General features: G+C 56.9%; 1 protein-coding gene across 1 annotated transcript in view; it reads left to right on the forward strand.

The window, feature by feature from the left end:
• The window catches only part of USP43 (ubiquitin specific peptidase 43), a 177,669-nt gene that overhangs the window by 22,735 nt on the left and 135,490 nt on the right, over positions 1 to 19,444 (forward strand). The window contains exon 2 of the mRNA XM_065415820.1: positions 4,782 to 4,922. Within this exon, the coding sequence (XP_065271892.1) occupies positions 4,782 to 4,922 (141 nt within the window). The remainder of the gene's footprint in view (positions 1 to 4,781; positions 4,923 to 19,444) is intronic.

Raw genomic sequence — 19,444 nt, forward strand, 5'->3', positions numbered from 1 at the left:
ATGCTCATGGGGCCTGGGAGCTCAATGCCGTGCTGGGTGCAAGGGGATTACAAAGTGCCCGGGGCCTGCTGTGGTGGTGGGGGTACTGGCCCCGGGGAGTCGAAAGCAGTCAGGCACCTGGCAGGGCTGCTGCTGGGGGCGTAACTTGGCTCAGGGGATAGGGACTGGGTCAGAGGTTCTGATCCAGCCCAGCCTGGTCCCTGTGACGCCGGGGGGCTGGCTGCAATGAGCTGGCCTGAGCTGTGGTGGTAGACAGGAGGTGGGGGTTGTACCCAAGGAGCAGGGACACGGGCTCCCCCATTCGCCCCCTGGCTGGCAGCACTCTGTCCCTGTGTGCAGGGGGCAGCGCCAGCGCAGGTGCTAGGAGCTCGCCCCCTTCTGGATACCCAGATACCTGCAGGGCTCTGAATCTGGCACCGTTCCCCGATTTAGGGAATGGCCCGGGAGGATCGAGCCCCTCAGGACCAGGGCTGATCGCAGCCTCTCCTCTCTGCAGTGGGACCCGGGGCTGGGCTCAGCCTCCTGGAGAAGGTGGAGCCGTGGGAGCCCCAGGGTAGGCACGGGGAGCGGGTGGGCACGGCTGGTGCTGGCTCTGTGCTGCCAGAGGGTGAGAGCACACCGCTAGGGATTAGGGGCTGCTGAACCTGTTAGCTGCTCAGCGCTCTAATTAGGACAGGTTTCATTACCGAGATGCATTGGCCACTCAACTTCAATTTGCAGAGCTGCTGAGCAGTGGGCCTCGCCAGGCGCTGAGCAGCCCGGGGCACGTCCCCGAGCTCACAGCTAAATTCAGCTCGGCTATTTATGGCTCAGGACAGCAGCAGCCTGGTTCCTGCAGAGGCTGGGGCGAGGGACTGCACTGGGGTGGGGGCAAATGACCGGGGCTAGCAGTGCCAGTGGCGAGGGGGTCCCAGCGATGGGCACCTGGTTCCTTAGCAGCTGGGTGTTAGTGTCCCTTTCAAGGGGCCTAAGCGGGTGCGCTCGGGCCAAAGTCACCTCGGGGAGGTGGGGGCCAGGCTGGGTGGGGTCTCTTCATAGCCACCTTCCCCTTTCTGGTTGACTCAGCCATGAGCTAATGCTGGCCCTTCCCCCAACTCAGCTGGCCCCTGGGGCACTGCCTCTGACAGGACTCCCCCGACTGCTCCATGGCCCCCTGGGTGCTACCTCCAATGGGGTCTCCCAGCCGCTCCCTGGCCCCCCGGGAGCTATGTCCAGTGCATTATTGCACGTACTTGAAATTGCCTCCGCACGCTGCATTTGTCCTCCGTGCCCTCCGCTTGCCCACGGAGCAAGGAAGCTCTGTGCGGCAGGAAGGCTCAGACCTGGGCTGGCACTGGCAGCTGCTAGTGTCTGCTCCAGTATGGGACCCCACTGCGCCTCCCACACACACCTCCTGGGAGGGGCTGGTGGGGGCAGGGTAAAGCCTTTTAGGTTCCTCCCAAATTCTATCTCACCTCTGCCCCCTTGTGCCCACTTCCCCCTTGTGCCGTTCCCTGCCTCCCCCCTTCAGCCCGGCCTGGCTCACTTCCGAGCTGCCTAACCCTTGTCTCCAAGGTGCTGTTGATCTGCAAACCTGTTTTTCCAGCCCCCGAGTAAAGGTTAGGCAGCCAGGCAGCACAGGCGGGCGTCCAGTTGGCCATGGGCCTGTGTGGGGACTGCTGGGCTGCTCTGAAGGGATGAGGGGGACAATGCCTCCACTCCAGTGAGGACCCCGGGGACTCTGCTCCCCCCTCTCCTGGCTACCAAGCTGCTGCTTTCCTGTATTCCAGCCCTGCCTGGCACCCTTCCCTGGCGAGGGCTAGTCAGGGAGTTCACTCCCCCAGGGCTGGAATCTGGGAGAGGCTTCTGGCTCCTGGCACAGGGACACAAAACCTTCCCCCCTTGGGCTGCAGTCGGAAGGAGCCAGCACCACTCAGAGCACCCGCTGGGTGCCAGTCCAGCTGCAGGCAAACGGGACCCGTGTCGCCCTCTGGCACTCGTTGCCAGTGCTGTCAGAAAGGCCACAGCTCCGTAACTCCCTTGCCAAGCAGCTGGGTCCCCCAGGAAACACAACTGCCTTGCACTAGGGCCCAGACATCTAACTCCCTTAGAGGATCAGGGCCTAGGGCAGAATTGCACCCTGTACTAATAGTCACTAATGGCCTGCGTCATGTCCTGGGCTGTCATAGCCATTCCCGCAGCTGGATCCATGTCATTCTCCTCCTCTTCGGAGTGGGGAAACTGAGGCACAGACTTGCCCAAGGTCATCCAGCCAGCGCGCGTCTGTGAGAGCTGGGAATTGACGCCCCCTGCTCCTATCTCCCAGGCTTGTGTCCTACCCTGGGACCATGCTGTCTCCTTGTCTGGCTGAGGGGCTCTGTGCTGTGGATGCCTGTGGGGGGGTGTTAACTGGGATTTTGGGGTTGAAGGGGCTGCCAGTGTGGAAGCTGTCGCCAGTGCTCTGCTCTTTTTGCAGAGGCCCGTGGGGAGATCAAAGCAGGCTGCCTGTAAATAGACTGCTTTCCACCAGGCGTTGACAGCTCTCTAATTGATTTCTGGAGCAGCGTGGCGCGTTTCCGCGCAGCTGTTTGTTTTTACAAGGCTGGCGTGTTGCTTTCCACTTGGCACGCACGCTCCCGCTTGTGCTTTCGCTGCAGATTCCCCAGCACTTAGCAGCCCGGCCTCAGGTCTTCGAGTGTTGCACTTAATGAGTGTAACGGTGTCTAGAAACTGGCTCAGTATGCAACAATGTGTATGAAGAGAGAGTTAGCCTCCAGGCACCGGCTAAATGGGATGGATGCGGCTGTAGGTCCTTCGGGCTTCCGTGAGAAAATTGATAGCCTGGGTTCCCCGTGGCCTGGAAGTTCCTGAAATTAAAGCCCAGACACTGGACAGAGAGCAGGATGGTCTAGTGGTTAAAGCATTGGCGTGGGGCTTGGGAGATCTGGGGTTAGCGCCCAGCTCTGCCACAGATTGCTTTCACAACCTTTGTCATGTCACTTAATCTCTCTGGGGATAATGATATTAGTCAGTCTTGTCTGCTTTGGTTGGAAGCTGTGAGGGGCCAGGCCTGTCTCTCAGTAGGTGTATGTGCCCTCCCCTGGCGCTAGTGTCATGCTGTGAGTGAAGTATGTGATCTCTTTGCTCTATTGAGCATGTCCACCATGCACAGGGACCTGCACTGCGCTGAGGAGACACCCACCGGCCCCCGTGCACTGGTCGCAAGGTGTGGCATGGAGTTTTTCTGGGGATTGACTCTTATCGGCTTACTGTGCCGCCCTGGTCAGGAGCCTGGAAGGCTTTGTCTATCTACACTGCATTGTAAACCCGGGGCTGTGAGACTCCGCGTTTCCATGCTGCACTGTAAACCTGGGCTTACCATCGCTGGAACCGGGTCTCCCAGCCGTGCTAACATGTCCACACTGCACCGCGTGGACCTTCTGCCTCGGGTCTGCAGCTAAACCTGTGTGCACACTGCACAGTGACAGGGCTTGGACCCGAGTCACAGCAGGATTCTGGATCTGACCCCCCTCCTTCCCCCAGCAGGGTTCTGAGTGCTCACTGACCCGAGTCAGGCTGATGTGCGTGTAGACGGAAGCGGGGCTTGGGCTCAAACCTGAGTCAGAGCCTGGCTTAGTGTGCAGTGTGGACACACCCAAAGGGAACCTGCCTCAGCACATTGCAAACGCCATTAGAAGGCTGCACTCGTAGAAAATGCCTCTGGTAACAGAGACAATTATTTCCTTAAACTATTCCCTTTATTGGCAAAGAGCAGGGAAGAACAGCCCGGCTTCCTCCATAAACCAGAGACCCTGCAGCCCCTCTGGAGTGCCAGGAATGACTCAGAGGCTTAATTTGCACTGGAGCAGTGCAAACAACAGCCCTGAGATAAAAGTCAAACAGCTGGGATGTGCAAAGGGGCTCAGCTCCTTAGAGGCTTAATTCAGGACCCTGAATTCCCTGCCTGTAGATTGCAAGCCATTGTTTAACCATCTTAACAGTAGAGAAACTTCCATAGTAGACAGCACTTGTGGTAGCAAATGGATCCACCAAGACAGACTCCCCTACATGGACTTTGGTGGAGTTACACTAGGGAATAACCTGGCCCATTGACTCAGTGTCTTCTCTCCCATTGCATGCAGGGCAGGCTGTTACCCTCCAGCAGCTAGAAACCCCAGTCAGAAATGGGCCGGGCAGGGCCTGGGGACTTGTGATGGAACACGCAGCTCCTTGGTCGTAGATCAATAGTCCAGTGTGGGCCTGGTCAAAAACACTCAGCTCTCTGATGGCCTCTGTGACCATCAGCTGGTGACCTTGGTGCCGTCTCTTGGTGGCCGGGTGTTCTGATCTGCGGGCCCCACCCAGTGGGGTAGGATGCAGCATCCTGTGCCTGCAGCATTGGGGACCAGGGTCTTTCTAGCAGGGCAAGGAAGAGACAATTCCATGGGAGCTGCAAGCGGGGTTCGGCAGGGACCCGAGCTGGAGCTGGGAGTTAGGAGGAGCTTGGATTTCGGTCTGAACAATTCTGTGCCCTGCACCACCACAGACTCAGCGGGGAAGTGCCCCCTACAGGGTCACCAGCAAGGCTGCCTGGAGTGCAGAGGTCTCTCCTCCAACTCCTGGTTCTTCCCAGCCCCAGTTAGCTTGTGAAACGTGCCAAGATCAGCCCAAGGTGATGTGGCTGCAGGGAAGCGGGCCCATGGCATACTAATCAGCTGTGTGCCATCCCCCCTGAGCTTGTTTGTGTCCCGTCGGGCACCAAAGAGCTAATGCCAGTCCTCTGTCCTTGTCTTGTGTTGCAGAATATCGTTGCCAAGTATGGTGCTCAGTTCCGGGGGAACTCGCAGCACGACGCCCTGGAGTTCCTGCTCTGGTTGCTGGACAGAATGCATGAGGATCTGGGCTCCTCGTCGCCCAGCCAGAAGGCTAGGACAGCGGGCAAGGTCAGTGTCCTCTACCCTCCCTTGCCAGACATCTCTGCACTCTCTCCCCAGGGCACTGCTGTTGTAAGGGCTGGCTGCGGTGTATGTGTCGCCACTGCCCTCTAGCGGGTGGGATCAGAGCTGCTCAGCTGTGTGTCCTAGGCCCTGCACTGCTAACAGATATTCTCCCGCAGTAAGGGCCTGCACTCTTGGGGTGGGGGAATTGGAGTGAAGTTCTGTGTGGCCGCTGTGTTAGTGCAGCAGTGGGACAATGGAAAAGACCTGTAGGATGAGGATAAATATGTCAAAGACTGTGAGATGCTCAGGTACTGTGGTGAGGGGGGCCAGGTAAGAACCATGGATAGATAGGTGGGACCATGGATTTGGTACCCTCTTATCATGTCCCTCCACTCCCCCCACAGGATCCTCCTCAGCCAGTCAGAGGCTGGGGTGTTTCCCTAACACTGGGGAATAGTCTCCGTTTACTCAGTGACTCTTGTCGGGGGCGGGTGGAGTTGGGGGTGAGAACATGGCTGCTTGGCCACTGTGCTGTTGGTATTTTCCTCCCGCCAGTGGAATGACCTGTGCCCCGGGCCCAGCCTTTTCCCGGTACGGATCGGCATGGTTGTGCCATTGCAGCGTCAGGGCAGTGTGTGTCACCGTACCACCCGTGGGGAGTGGCTGCTGCCTGCAGAGGATAAAAGCCCTACTGCTGGTGCCAGCTAGCACAGCTCCTCTTGTAGCCCAGGAGACAGAGGGCACTTTCTCAAACCAGGGCTCCTGGGTTCTCTTCCCAGGGCATTGGGTGTGTGGATGAGCTGGCAATCGTGGTGTTTGTGCCTGGGGCTTTGCTGCGACATATTGTGGAGCTTCTTTAGCTGGGGGAGAAGGGGCATTTGGAGATTCTAAGGCCACAGGGGACCATCCTGGTCTGACCTCCGGCATGGCAGTGTCCGAGCAGCCCTCAGCCAGCATTCGGGTCGGGGAGGAGCTGGGTCAACACAGCACATGCAGCTACTGCGAAGGGGCTTGTGTGCCTGGCGGGGGGCTCTGCAGCATCGCAGACACACTGAACTCACTGTGTGGGGTGGGGACAGGCCCGGCAGGGAGCAGTTCCCTTGTCACAACACACTGGCCTAGCCTGTCCATGGTTATAGCCCTGCCCCTCTGTTCAGTCACGCCCCCTGGAGCCTGCCCCTGTTTCACAGGAGCTCCTGCTTTCCCTGCAGCCAGTTCTGTGAAGCTGGGTACCAGCAGAGCCTTAATGCCTCCCTCCTTACAGCGCCCCGGGGTAGGGCGGGGTCATCCCCATTTTACAGATGGGGAAACTGAGGCACAGAGTGGGACTATGACTTGCCAAGTCATTGGCAGAGACAGGATTAGAATTTGGGGCTTCCTATCTCCCAAATCCCTGCTTGAGCCGGATCCGGGCTGAGCTGGAACCTGGGTGCCTCCTTCCTGACCCTTCTAACCTGGCCAGTGGCGACCCCTGCATGAGCATCATTTGCAGCAGGAGTCCTTGTGCATGGCACATCCACAGGGTAAGCCCTTTGGCCCTGGTCTTGCTCCTGCAGTGTGGCTTTGGGGCAGTGCAGTGGAGGCGTCGGACTTGTTGATGCAAGGCACTGAGATCCCCCTTTCCAAGGCTATGTCGTCACCCTGCATGGGATCCCGTGTGACGGGAACTGCCTGGGTCCGCAGCAAAGGGAAACCACCCTAATAACAAGAATCTCTTGCATATACCTCCTGCCCTCCCATGTCATCTTAGAGCTCTTTGCCAGCCATGTACCTAGCACTGAAATGCAGCCACCGCTGGGGTGGAACTCAGCAGCTCTGTAACTGTGCACAGCGACACTGCACCACAGTTTAAAACAGGAAGTGAAGGAGGCTGTCATGCGCAGGGCGGCTGGGTGGGCAGACTGTAATTAGCCAAGCTGGGTTTCGGGCTAGAGTGGAGAGAAAGGTTTAACGAATCTTTCCCCTTTTGGGTAGGGAAATATCTGTGACTAGATGTAGGGTTTTACGGGTAGGCTCGTTATTTGGTCAGTGGTTTGTGAGAGCATATCTCAGCCCAGGGCTTGCCTGGAAGTTGCGCAGCCCCGTGTATAACTCTCACACCAGTCCTAGATCCTGCCACGCTGCTCTGGTAGCATGCTACCTCTGCTGTGCACAGGTGCGACTGACTGCATGCAGCCCCAGTGCATTGGGCCCACTGAGTTTTGCTACTCAAAAATTCATTATCTGCCTTGTTTGATTGGTTTCCTAAGCCACATGGGATAGTTTCCTCTTCTTGACTGGTTGATTCCCAGACCTGCTAAGAGCTCTGAGTGGCTGTGAGAACAGATCCTGTGAATTCAGATCTGCCACACCTTCTTGCTCTGCAAACATCCCTGCAAACCCTTCTCCTGCTTCCCTCTTCTTTCCTGGCCCAGGTATGGAACCAACCTCCCACTCCCACCCTGGAGTCCCTCCGCTTCATCCGACCCACTGACTCTGTCAGTCACCCGCCCTCTCCAAGGTGACCCCTCGCTCAGCACATCCTACCAAAGAGCTGGCTGGCCTGGTTTTGGCTGCGGCCTGGTCTTGCCATGGGATTCGGCCAGCAGCAGTCAGCAAGCGAAGCCCACACGGAAGCCGTGATTTACACCAGTAAAGTTTCCTCTGGCTTGAAACGGGTGTGAGCTCAACTGGTGCAAAGCGGATGGCTGTTGCTAGGGCAGGCCAGGACAGCCTGGGGGTTTGTGGAGTCTCCCTCTGTCTTCCTGGCTGATGTTCCTCGGCTTCCACCAGCCTTCATGGACGCTGTGGGGGGGCCTGACCCTCTGGCTGCCAGGACTGGGCACACCTGGGGGGAGACCCCCCCTCAGCATTTGCCCCCAAACCTGCACTGAGGTTGGCCCCAAAGCATCCCTGCCATGGGTGGATCTTGCAGGACTGCCAGCCCAGTGTCTGCGTCGTGCCAAGGGCCTGGTTTCTCTGTGGGCTCTGCCCCCGTGGTGGCAAGGCCTCGGGAGCTGATTCCAGCTGGCGTTGCTCTGCCCTTGGTGTGAGTCCCCCCTGCCCAATGGGGGGAACCCATGTCTCCACATGGCTGCTAATTTTGCCATGCAGGATGTTCTCTATCATATCCCCCTCAGTGCTGACCTCTGGCATGGTGCTAAGGGGGTGCCGTGCTGCAGTGAGGGGTGCTCTCCCCTCATCTCTGGGCCTCAGATCTGACCATATGGAGTCATCCCATTCTGAGGACCAACCTGTATGGCTAGAATAAAGGGAAATGCCCCCCCCGTCCCGAAGAGAGAGAACCAGCTAACGGTTAGAGCAGGGAAGTGCGCATCAGGATTCCTGGGTACTGTACCTCTCTCTGCCAGCGACTTACTGCATGACCTTGGGCAAATCACATCTGCTCGCTGTGCCCCGCCTGCAGCATAGGGTTAGTGCCCCAGGCCTGCCCCTGGGGGCCTTGCAAAGCGCTTTGAGGTACTGGCTGCAAGGGCCTGTACCTGGACGAAGGATCGTCGCTGTTGTTCAAACAGCTTTGTGCGGCACGGGGGCTGCACAGCAGCAATACCCAGAACCGGACAGCTCGGACCCCATCCTGCTGCGTCCTGTGGAGGGAGGCTCGGGGCGCACCGACTGTCCTGTGGGCTGGGCAGAGAGCGGGCACAGCAGGATGGGGGGTCTCCGAGGGAATGGGCTGCCTCCATCCATCCCAGTGACCCCCACCTTCAGAGGCACAAGTGAGTCCACTAGCTTGAGCACAGAGGCAGCGCGCCTGCCCATAGACAGCTCGGGGCCATGAGAAAAGTGGGAGAGGCAGGGGCCAGGGAAGCCAGAGAGCTGGTGGGAGCAGGGCCCGACGCAGGCAGCTGTCGCTGCTGGAGCACTCAGCAGATTTAACGAGGTTCCTCTGCCTTCACCCGGCCACGGTGCCCACGCTGCGCCTTGTGCGGGCCGCAGGCCCCTCAGGAGGGCCCCTGACCCCGTTTCCATCCTTGGCTGGGCCCTGAATGGGGTTGTCAGGCTGGGACCCAGAGAGAGACAATAGGGGAAGGCAGAGCTTTGAAAGCTGCTGCTCCCCCATTGTGTGCTCTGGCTTCGGGAGGCTGGGCAAGCAGCTGGAGCTGAATGGTGTCTGAGCTGGGGCTGAAAGGGAATGGCAAATAATGTGCTGCTTGTGATTCGTGGCACATAGTTGCTTGGCTGGCCCTCTGCCAGCGGCACATCCACCTTCGCGGGCGCCCTGGCCTTAGGAGGGGTCTGGCTTTGGGCTGTTCCTCCCCCACCCGTTCAGTCACCTCAGGGAGGCGATGTACTTTCAGACGGTGCTCAAACGCGGGGCGCAGGGTTGGGCATCTGAAGGGGAAGACTGTGAAGAGGGGAATTCTGGCCCAGTGGGTAGGGCCCTAGCCTGGCACTTGGGAGACCTGGGTTCAAGTCCCTGCTCTGCCCCAGACTCTGTGTGACCGTGGGTAAATCCCTTAACTTCCCCGTGCCTCAGTTTCCTATTTATGGAATAGGGATAATAGCATTGCCCCGCCTTGTGGGATAAACACCTCAATCCTGGCCTGCCAATCCAGTCCCAGTGCCCACGTATCCCTGCCAGTGAATGCACCTCTTTCCTCATCCGCTGCTACTCCAGCTCCTACCCACTCTGGGAGCATGGCTCTTCTACAGACCACTGGGGATAAGGCTGAGCCCCGCCACACTCATTTCACCTCTGGCCACGCACCCTGCTCTGAAGTGGGGTCTCTAGCGAAGTGAGGCTGAGGCTAAGCGCAGGATCCCAGCCATGCTCGGTGAAGACATCTCCGCTGCCCCCGCAGGGGACCGGCAACTAACGCAAGTTCCTGGGCAGCTTCATACAGGTTAATTCTGTCGGACATTAAAGCCTGTGCTGCTCGGCCGCCATCTCTGCATTTGCCAGCACTTCCCTCCCCGCGACACTCCAGTGCCCGTTAGAAGCAGAGGCAAAACATCGCCGTGCGTATGTTTGCTTGGGGGAATTGGCTTTGTAGCTGTTGTAGTCAACGGCCCATTGCCCCAGTGCCCAGCAGCAGGCAGGGACTGCCTCCTGGTGCTGTGCCACCCCTTGGCTACATGCTGGTCTTGCTCCTCCCCCTCCCTAGCTCCAACGAGGTCCTAGAACAGAACATGAGAACGGCCATGCTGAGTCAGACCAGTGACTCACGGGGCCAGGTGTCCGGTCTCTGACACTGCCCAGTATTGGAGCTTCAGGGGGAGTGTACAGAACAGGGTGATTTTGGAGAGATCCGCCCCTGTGTTCCCCTCCCAGCTTCTGGCAGCCAGAGGTTTAGGATTGGCCTGAGCACGGGATTACATCTGGCTAATGGCCATTGATAGACCTATTCCCCATGAACGTATCCAGTTCTTTGTTGAACCCAGTTATAGTTTTTGCCTTCACAACATCCTCTGGCAATGAGTTCCACAGGTTGACTGTGCGTTGTGTGAAGAAGTGTTTCCTCTTGTTTGTGTTAAACCTGCTGCCTATTTATTTCATTGGGTGACCCCTGGTTCTTGTGTTGTATGAAGGGGTAAATAAAACTTCCTTATTCACTTTCTCCACACCAGTCATGATTTTTATAGACCTCAAACATATCCCCCCTTAGTCGTCTCTTTTCCAAGCTGAACAGCAATAATCTTTTCACTCGCTCTTTGTATGGAAGCCATTCCATGCCCTTCTCTGAACCATGTCCAGTTCCACTGTATCCTCTTTGAGATGGAGCGACCCGAATTGGACAAAGTATTCCAGGGGTGGGTGCACCATGGATTTATGTAGTAGCATTATATTTTCTGTCTTATTTTCTATCCCTTTCTTCATAGTTCCTAGCCTTTTTGACTGCTGATACGCACTGAGCTGAAGTTTTCAGAGAACGATCCACGATGATTCCAAGATCTCCTTCTTGAGCGGCAACAGTCAATTTAGATCCCATCATTATATAGGTCTAGTTGGAATCATTTTTTTCCAATGTGCATTACTTTGCACCTATCAATGTTAAATTTCATCTCCCATTTTGTTGCTCAGTCACCCAGTTTTGTGAGATCCCTTGTAACTCTTCGCAGCCAGAAAATGTGCCACTCTGTTGTTCACTCCCTTTTTCCAGCTCCTTAACGAACAGCACAGGAACCAGCACAGATCCTTGGGGGTTCCCGCTGTTTACCTCTCTCCATTGTGAAAACTGTCTATTTATTCCTACCCTTTGTTTCCTATCTTTTAGATCCAGGAGAGGACCTTCCCTCTTATCCCATGACTAAGTTTACTTAAGACCCTTTGACGAGGGACCTTTTCAAAGGCTTTCCAAAAGTCCAAGTACACTATATTCACTGGGTCCCTCTTTTCCACATGCTGACTCCCTTGAAGAATTCGAACAGATTGGTGAGGCGTGACTTCCCTTTACAAAAGCTGTGTTGACTCTTCCCCAGCATATCGTGTTTATCTCAGTGTCGGATAATTCTGTTCTTTGCTATACTTTCTGCCAATTTGCCTGTCCATTACAAGCTGTTTCCTCGCCGTGCGAGCCAGCACTTGCATCCTGCGCTCTGAAAAGGAACAGGCGCTCAGTCAAGCAGGGCCGATCCAGCCGTTAACGTATCCCCCGTCCCCTGCCTCCTAGCTCCCACGCGCTCCTCAGAGGGAGGATTACAGTTCAGATCTATTCAGAATCTTGACCACCCGTGACGGCTGCCATCTCCTCCCACCTGCAGCCCTCATGGCGGGGGAGCACAGCATAACTCAGCGCCTCTCATTTCCATAGGGCCTGTCAGCTCGAAGCGCTTTGCAAGCTCCGTCCAGGCTCTGATCTCACACCTGCTTTCCAGCCGTGTTGCTCTGCCAGCTTCGATTGGGTAATTGCCAATTCTTCTTCGAGTGCTGGTCCCTATGTGTACTCCGCATGGGGGATACGCATGCACGCCATGCGCCTGCCAGGATGTTTTGCAAGCAATGCCCGTTGGCCTGCACATGCTTAGTCTAGTTGGATAGCGTTTTCCCCTTTTAATTCCCCCCCTGGGGATTTCCCCCCCGAGAAGTCTGGGATTATGCCCAGAGTCCTGGGGTTCATAAGAACGGCCCTACTGGGTCAGACCAAAGGTCCATCCAGCCCAGTATCCTGTCTTCCAACAGTGGCCAATGCCAGGTGCCCCAGAGGGAATGAACAGAACAGGTAATCATCGAGTGTCCATCCCCTGTCACCATTCCCAGTATCTGGCAGCCAGAGGCTGTTCAAAAACAGTGTTTCCTGCCCTCGTTCCTTTTCGGTGAGGGACGAACATCAATGCTATCTCCACGGCCTGGGTGAGGCTCATGTTTCTGCCAAGTGCAGCACCTGCTGCTTTTTTCCCTCAGGACTCGTGCGGGTGGGGAGCTGAGACTCAGAAAACATCGGTCAGATCTGGGCTGGGTACCCCCCAGGGTACATCAGTCTCACAAAGTGGGCAGCGCCCCTCTGAGCATGAGCTTGGGAACAGAGGCTAGGACTGTTAAGCCGAAGGAGAAGGCTTGAGAGCAAGGGGTATGGCCATAGACAATAAGGACAAGCCATCTTTGTCTAAGTCTGCCCTGAAGAGAAAGGATCCCTCCCCAGCCCCGTCAAAGTCAGGAGAGCCGGCACGCACAGGTGCTAAGGACTTAGACAGGAGAAGGAGGCACCCAAGGGTTCAGATTCAACAAGTCTGACATCAGCTCTGATAGTGAAAGCTCAGGATAAACAGCTCCTGGTGCTCCCATCCCTTCTAGAGTGGCTGCTCCCACCCCAGGAGGGTGGAGAAGTGTAACTTTGTTCCATCCAAGAGAGGAGAGTTTCTGTTCTCTCGCCCGCTGCCTAAGTCGGTGAGGCAGGTGGCTACAGAGCAGTTCAAGCCCCAGCCCCCCAAGGTTGCTCCCTCTGATAGGGGGCAGAAGTCACTCAATCTTCTCTTCCACCTCCCTCCAGTTCCGGATCTCAAATGACCAGGCCCTCTTGGCCAAATCTGATTTTACTAGTTACACAAAGTGTATGGAATTTAAGGCCAAGCTCCCTGAAGAGGATGGGGCCCGCTTCCAGGCCTTAGTGGATGAAGGCAGATTGGTGGCCAAAACTTCCCTCCGAGTATTTTTGGTCCCTCCAGCATCCCTGGAGAGAGGGGCAGGAGTGGGGGGTTCCCGTGCTGCCTGTCCCCCACCTCCCTCTGGCTTGGGTTTAATTCTATTCCACTGGGACACTATTCTCGCGGGGGTGTGCATCGCTGGAACCATCGGCCCTCTGCATTCCCCTGCAGCCGCGGTTCCCTGGAGCACAGCTTGGGCTGTGCTTGTGCCTGGCTCCCCCAGCTCAGCGCTGTGCTTTAGACAGCATTAGCAAGTTTCATTAGCCCCTTTGCATGCAGCTGCCCCCCTCCCCAGCCTTGGGCCGGGCCTTCTTCCTGCAAACAGGACCTCAGTGTGAGGGTATGGAGAGGGCTGGGTTCTCTCTCCTACTCTCTGGATCCCAGTCCTGGCCTCCCTGTGTGTGGCCATTAGGTTCTTAGCCCCTGCACTTGGGGGACGGACCCTGGGCAACGCCTGGCTGAACTCACCAGCTGCAATGGGTCCCCAGTCTCTAAGCACTTAGATCCTGGAGCCAGCACCTGGGGGAGGTCTGCAGGGGCCGAGGGAATGGGTGTGTGTGTGTGGACACATGGTTCTTCCCACCAGGCTGCAGGAGGGGAGGAGAGCCATGCCACGCGTCCGAGAGCACCCCTGCTCAGGATGCTGGGCAATCATGCCTTGCTCATCCCTAAACACCTCCCCATGCTGGGCCCTGTGGCGCTCACCCCTCCTGGGCTGGCTGCCCACGTCCTTCTTCCCCACTCTGCTTCTACCCCCTCCGCTCTTCTCCAGTCAGGACCCACAGGCTGCGGATGAGGGTGGAGGTGGAGCTCCCTGTCCCTGAGGGGCAGGAGACGGACAGCCTTTGGCACGGGCTGCAGCTCAATTTCACGCTGATTGCAGGGAGGTAAGACTACTCCTGCTGGGAATGGCAGCGCGGGCACGCGGGGCATTGCAGAGCCTCTGTCATGTACTGAGCTCCCATTGGCACCCAGAGGTGGCACTGAGCCTGTCAGAGAGATGGTGGCAATCCTCTGGGAAATAGGTGTGTCAGTGGGGTGGGGGGGAGCTTGACGTCCTCAAGGGAGAGGGGCAGGAGATGAAGCCAGTCTGGGCCAGGCCGTACGTGGATCTGGTGGTGTCTCAGCCTGGTTCCTAGTGCCCACCCCGCACTCCCCTCCCCCCTTGTAGGCAGAGCAGGATCGAATGGCCCCCAGGGACTGAGCTCCCCACTGGCCCCAGAGGACAGGGTGCAGCGTGTGTGGGGGGAACTTACCTGTTGGTTGCCCCACTGGGCAGGTTCGAGGGATGAGCAGAGCCCCCCGTCTCCAGAGCCATCAGTCTGGCACCTTCCACCAGCCCCAGCTTCACCGAGATCTTAAAGAAATCCAGTGGGCAGGGCATGGTGATAGCAGGGCTCCCACCGCAGGGGCAGGGGCAAGGACCATGCCCCCTTGTGCCCTGAGGGTGAGGGGGCAGCAGGCTCGATTCCCCAGGGGATGGGTCCCTTGGCTTTGTGGTTAGGCTGGGGTTGTGCTGGGCCAGGAGAGTCGGAAAGCCCTAGCTGCAGTCCCAGGCCTCCTGGGCTCTGCCAGCAGAAGCAGCCGGTTCAGGAGTTGGGTGGTGAGCCCGGCCAGGCAGGAGAGGAGCAGGGCCGGGCTGCCCACCTCAGCTCGCCTAATCCCTGCCTGCGTTTTGGCATTGGGCTCTCTGGTTTGATCCCATTTTACCAGCAGATTATCCCCTTTCCTGGGATCCTGAGTCCCTCCCTCTGTGCACGTACACACAATGCCTCATCAGCCCGGCGCAGGCAAGGGGCCCCCGGAGCCTCACCAGTGCCAGAGAAATCCCTGCCGAGGGACTCTGGCATTTGTAAAGTGAAACCCACCCGCCCATCTCGCCCCCTGCTCTCTCAGCTCCCAGAGGCACTCACCCCCACTGGGATTTTCCCTGGCAGGGCTGGGCTGGGTGGTCCTGGGCTGGGAGACCTCCAGCATTATCCCAGCCCTGCAGCAAGTGCTGCTGGTGGTTTGCTTGGGGTGTCTCATCCCTCTGTGCTGATGCTGAAACAATGCCCCTTTGTGGTCCGGGTGGCTTGTGCTCATTGAAGATCCCATGGCAACTTTTCTCCAGTTGAGTGAACCCAGATCTCCAGAGTCCCATGCCAGCGCTGCAGCAGACCGTCCTCTTCCCTGGGCACGGTCCCTGGGGATGGGCTGACTGCAGGGGTTTTGCAGTGACGCTGGGGGGCGTGTGCTGGGGACAGAGGCTGCTAGATTCTGGGATTGGAGACCCCTGGATGCAGCAAGTCCTTCCACAGCCTGCAGTGCCGACATGACCCGTTTCCCTCTGTGGCTGGAACCAATCCAGCTCTGCCCGTGGCAGAGGCAGGAACAGAAGCCAGGAGTCCTGACTCCTAGGTCGCTGCTCTGGTGCCCTGGCTTTGGGTTCACACTTCCTGCCCAGCCTGGACTCCCTGGGAGGTGCTGGGTCTGCTTTTGCCCAAAGCCGGTTGGCCCTGTTCAGACTGTGCTTGGTGGTCTCTGCTCCCTGCTGCCCAGCTCTGCCTGGCCCTGCAGACTGTAACGCCTCCAGCCAGAGCGTGTCGTTAATAAGCGATGGCCACGTTAACACCACCCTATACCGAAAACCCACCGACCGCTACGCCTACCTTCACGCCTCCAGCTTCCACCCCGGACACACCACACGATCCATCGTCTACAGCCAAGCACTGAGGTACAATCGCATCTGCTCCAACCCCTCAGACAGGGATCAACACCTACAAGATCTTCACCAAGCATTCTCAAAACTACGATACCCACACAAGGAAATAAAGAAACAAATCAACAGAGCCAGACGTGTACCCAGAAGCCTCCTGCTACAAGACAGGCCCAAAAAAGAAACCAACAGAACTCCACTGGCCATCACCTACAGTCCTCAGCTTAAACCTCTCCAACCCATCATCAGTGATCTACAACCCATCCTGGACAATGATCCCTCACTTTCACAGACCTTGGGAGGCAGGCCAGTCCTCGCCCACAGACAACCCGCCAACCTTAAGCATATTCTCACCAGCAACCACGCACCGCGCCATAACAACTCTAACTCAGGAACCAACCTATGCAACAAACCTCGATGCCAACTCTGCCCACATATCTACACCAGCAACACCATCACAGGACCTAACCAGATCAGCTACAACATCACCGGCTCATTCACCTGCACGTCCACCAATGTTATATATGCCATCATGTGCCAGCAATGCCCCTCTGCTATGTACATTGGCCAAACTGGACAGTCAGTACGCAAGAGGATAAATGGACACAAGTCAGGTATCAGGAATGGCAATATACAAAAACCTGTAGGAGAACACTTCAACCTCCCTGGACACACAATAGCAGATGTAAAGGTAGCCATCTTACAGCAAAAAAACTTCAGGACCAGACTCCAAAGAGAAACTGCTGAGCTCCAGTTCATTTGCAAATTTGACACCATCAGATCAGGATTAAACAAAGACTGTGAATGGCTAGCCAACTACAGAAGCAGTTTCTCCTCCCTTGGTGTTCACACCTCAACTGCTAGCAGAGCACCTCACCCTCCCTGACTGAACTAACCTCGTTATCTCCATACTGATTTATACCTGCCTCTGGAGATTTCCATTACTTGCATCTGAAGAAGTGAGGTTCTTACCCACGAAAGCTTATGCTCCCAATACTTCTGTTAGTCTTAAAGGTGCCACAGGACCCTCTGTTGCTTTTTACAGATTCAGACTAACCCGGCTACCCCTCTGATCGTTGAGGAGTGACTGTCGCACCTCCAGGTGCACTCTGTCATGTGTGGGTAGCATAGCAGCACAGCCAAGCAGCTGTAGCATCCCTCGCTAGGTGCTGCATCTCCCAGTCCCTTTGACCTCCAGTCATCTGCAGGCACAGCAAGCCCCCAGCACTGGCCCCACACCGTCTCCAGCCATAGGAACACAAGGCCTGGCGCAGCCTGCTCAGGGGTGGTCGGAGCGTGCCTGCTCACGGCTCTGGGAGGCAGCTGGGAATTTGCATTAGAGGGGCTGTGCTGCTGTTCTCACGGACACGGGAGCATCCTGTTAGACCCTCCAGTCCGCTCCCTGGGGCAGCACATGGCCATTCAGTACTGCACATTTACTGGGGCATTGCCCGATCTAGTTTTAAATGTGCCAGCACATCCCTCGGGATGCTCTGCACAGAGCTGGGGGTCAGGAAGGGTCCCAGCTGTGCAGCCTAACCGGTCCCTTTCTCCCCCACCTAGTTCCAGCCCCCATGGGGCGCGCTCTTATTGCCTCCCCCGCTTTGGCCGTGCACACCCCGGGCTCCGGGGGAACCGAAGGCGCTCAGCACCTCTCGGGATTGGGCCATAGATAAGTTGGAAATTTTTTGCTGAAACTGCTTTTGGTGGAAAACTGCGACGTGCCCAAACAGGGCGTTTTGCGGGAAAGGGGTGGTTTCCATGACGTTTTTGTCTCGACAAAATGTTGGAAAGCAAAGGGTTGAAATGGTTGTGACGTTTTGGAAATGAAAAGTTCTGGTTTTCTGGACGGGGTGGGAAGGCACGTTTGTGGTGTGTGTGTGTGTGTGTGTGTGTGTGTGTGTGTGTGTGTGTGTGTGTGTGTGTGTGTGTGTGTGTGTGTGATGGGGGCAGCGGGGGGGGGGAGGGTGATTCTCCTCTTTACGCCACTCCAGGGGGTGCAATGGAGAGCACAAGCAGGGCCATATCTTTAACGGAAGTGACGGGGAGGCAGGATAACCGGCAGTCTCCATAGTCTCCGTATGTTCCCCATCTGTACAATGTGGTAATAGCACTGCCCTGCCTCAGAGGGGCATTGTGAGGATTAATGCATTACAGAGTGTGAGGTGCTCTGATACTAGGCAGTGGGGGCCGGAGAAGTACCTACCACAGATAACGAGATAGAGACACACCTGGCAAAACAGTAGGTCAGGACTGGGCGCTGTGCCGGGGGTCGCTGCAGATCAGCAGTGGCACAGTGGTGCAGGCTGGTGGAGCACCCACCCGTACCATGCATAGCTCCAGTCATTCCCATCTGCTCCAAGTCCTTCAGCGAAAGAATGGGAAACCCCCTTGATCACACGGACCGGTTGGTTCGTTTCCTTGGGATCTGCAGTGGAAGTGGAATACGATGGCAGGTCAAACGCCAAAGGGATCAGGTAAAGCGAGATGGAGAGGCGGTTCTGCCTCCCGCTGCTGTCTCAAGTCTCTCATCTCAACATTGGTTGCATGAAACTTTAAGGCATCAAAGGCGACAGCTGTCCTGAGAGCTCGTGCAGCTACAGCTGCAGCTACCGGGGGAAGGGAGCAGTAGATGAAAATTTTGCAGTGTGTATCAGGGCTGGGAAGGTGACAGCGCCCTCGCCCTGGGAGGAGAGAGTGCCCTCTCCAGTCATGCCCAGCACATTGCAGGAAACCTCCAACAATAAGCCAATCTGCCCATGGCCAAGCTCTCCCCACTGGCCCAGGTAGGTTTGCTTCCCACCTGCCTACCCATCAGCAAGGTGTGCTGTGAGCAGAGAGATGGAGCTGCTGGGGGGTCATTATAGCATCCTCCGTGCTGGCAGCAGCATCCAGCATGCTCAGCACATTGCTGATCCCTGCTCCACTGCAGACAGCTCCCACGCCAGAGGATGGACCCGGGCTTCATGGCCATCCAGGAGGCGGGGCAGACGGACCGAGACCAACCAAGTCTCCAGGGAGACTTGAGCCAGAGCAGATTGTCAGTGCTGGCTTCTTAAGGGTTGTGTCTGAGGGCCTGCTCCTGCCCCTGCTGTTAAGTAGCTGCAGGGTTCTGCCCCAGAGGTGCCTGCACTTCAGTGACAGGTGTATTTAATGTTCCTCAGTCCTTTGGGATTGTTCAAGAAGGAAGATGTTATTATGGAAACCAGAAAGTTGGCAGCCCCAGCCCCTACCTCAAGACTCATAGGCTTGGTCTACACTTACCCCCCAATTCGAACTAAGGTACGCAACTTCAGCTACGTGAATAACGTAGCTGAAGTTCGAAGTACTTTAGTTCGAACTTACCTCGGTCCACACGCGACAGGCAGGCTCCCCCGTCGACGCCGCGGTTCCCCCGTCGACGCCGCGGTACTCCTCTCGTCTAGCTGGAGTACCGCAGTCGACGGCGATCACTTCCTGGTTCGACTTATCGCGTCCAGACAAGACGCGATAAGTCGAACCCAGAACTTCGATTCCCAGCCGCCGAACTAGCGGCTGGGTGTAGACATACCCATAGACTTTAAGGTCGGAAGAGACTATTATGATCATCTAGTCTGACCTCCTGCACAATACAGGCCACAGAATCTCACCCACCCACTCCTGTAACAAACCCCTAACCTATGCCTGAGTTATTGAAGTCCTCAAATCGTGATTTAAAGACCTCAAGGTTCAGAGAATCCTCCAGCAAGTGACCCGTGCTCCA

Source organism: Emys orbicularis, chromosome 13 (genome assembly GCF_028017835.1).
Source record: "Emys orbicularis isolate rEmyOrb1 chromosome 13, rEmyOrb1.hap1, whole genome shotgun sequence".
Classification (NCBI taxonomy): Eukaryota; Metazoa; Chordata; order Testudines; family Emydidae; genus Emys; species Emys orbicularis.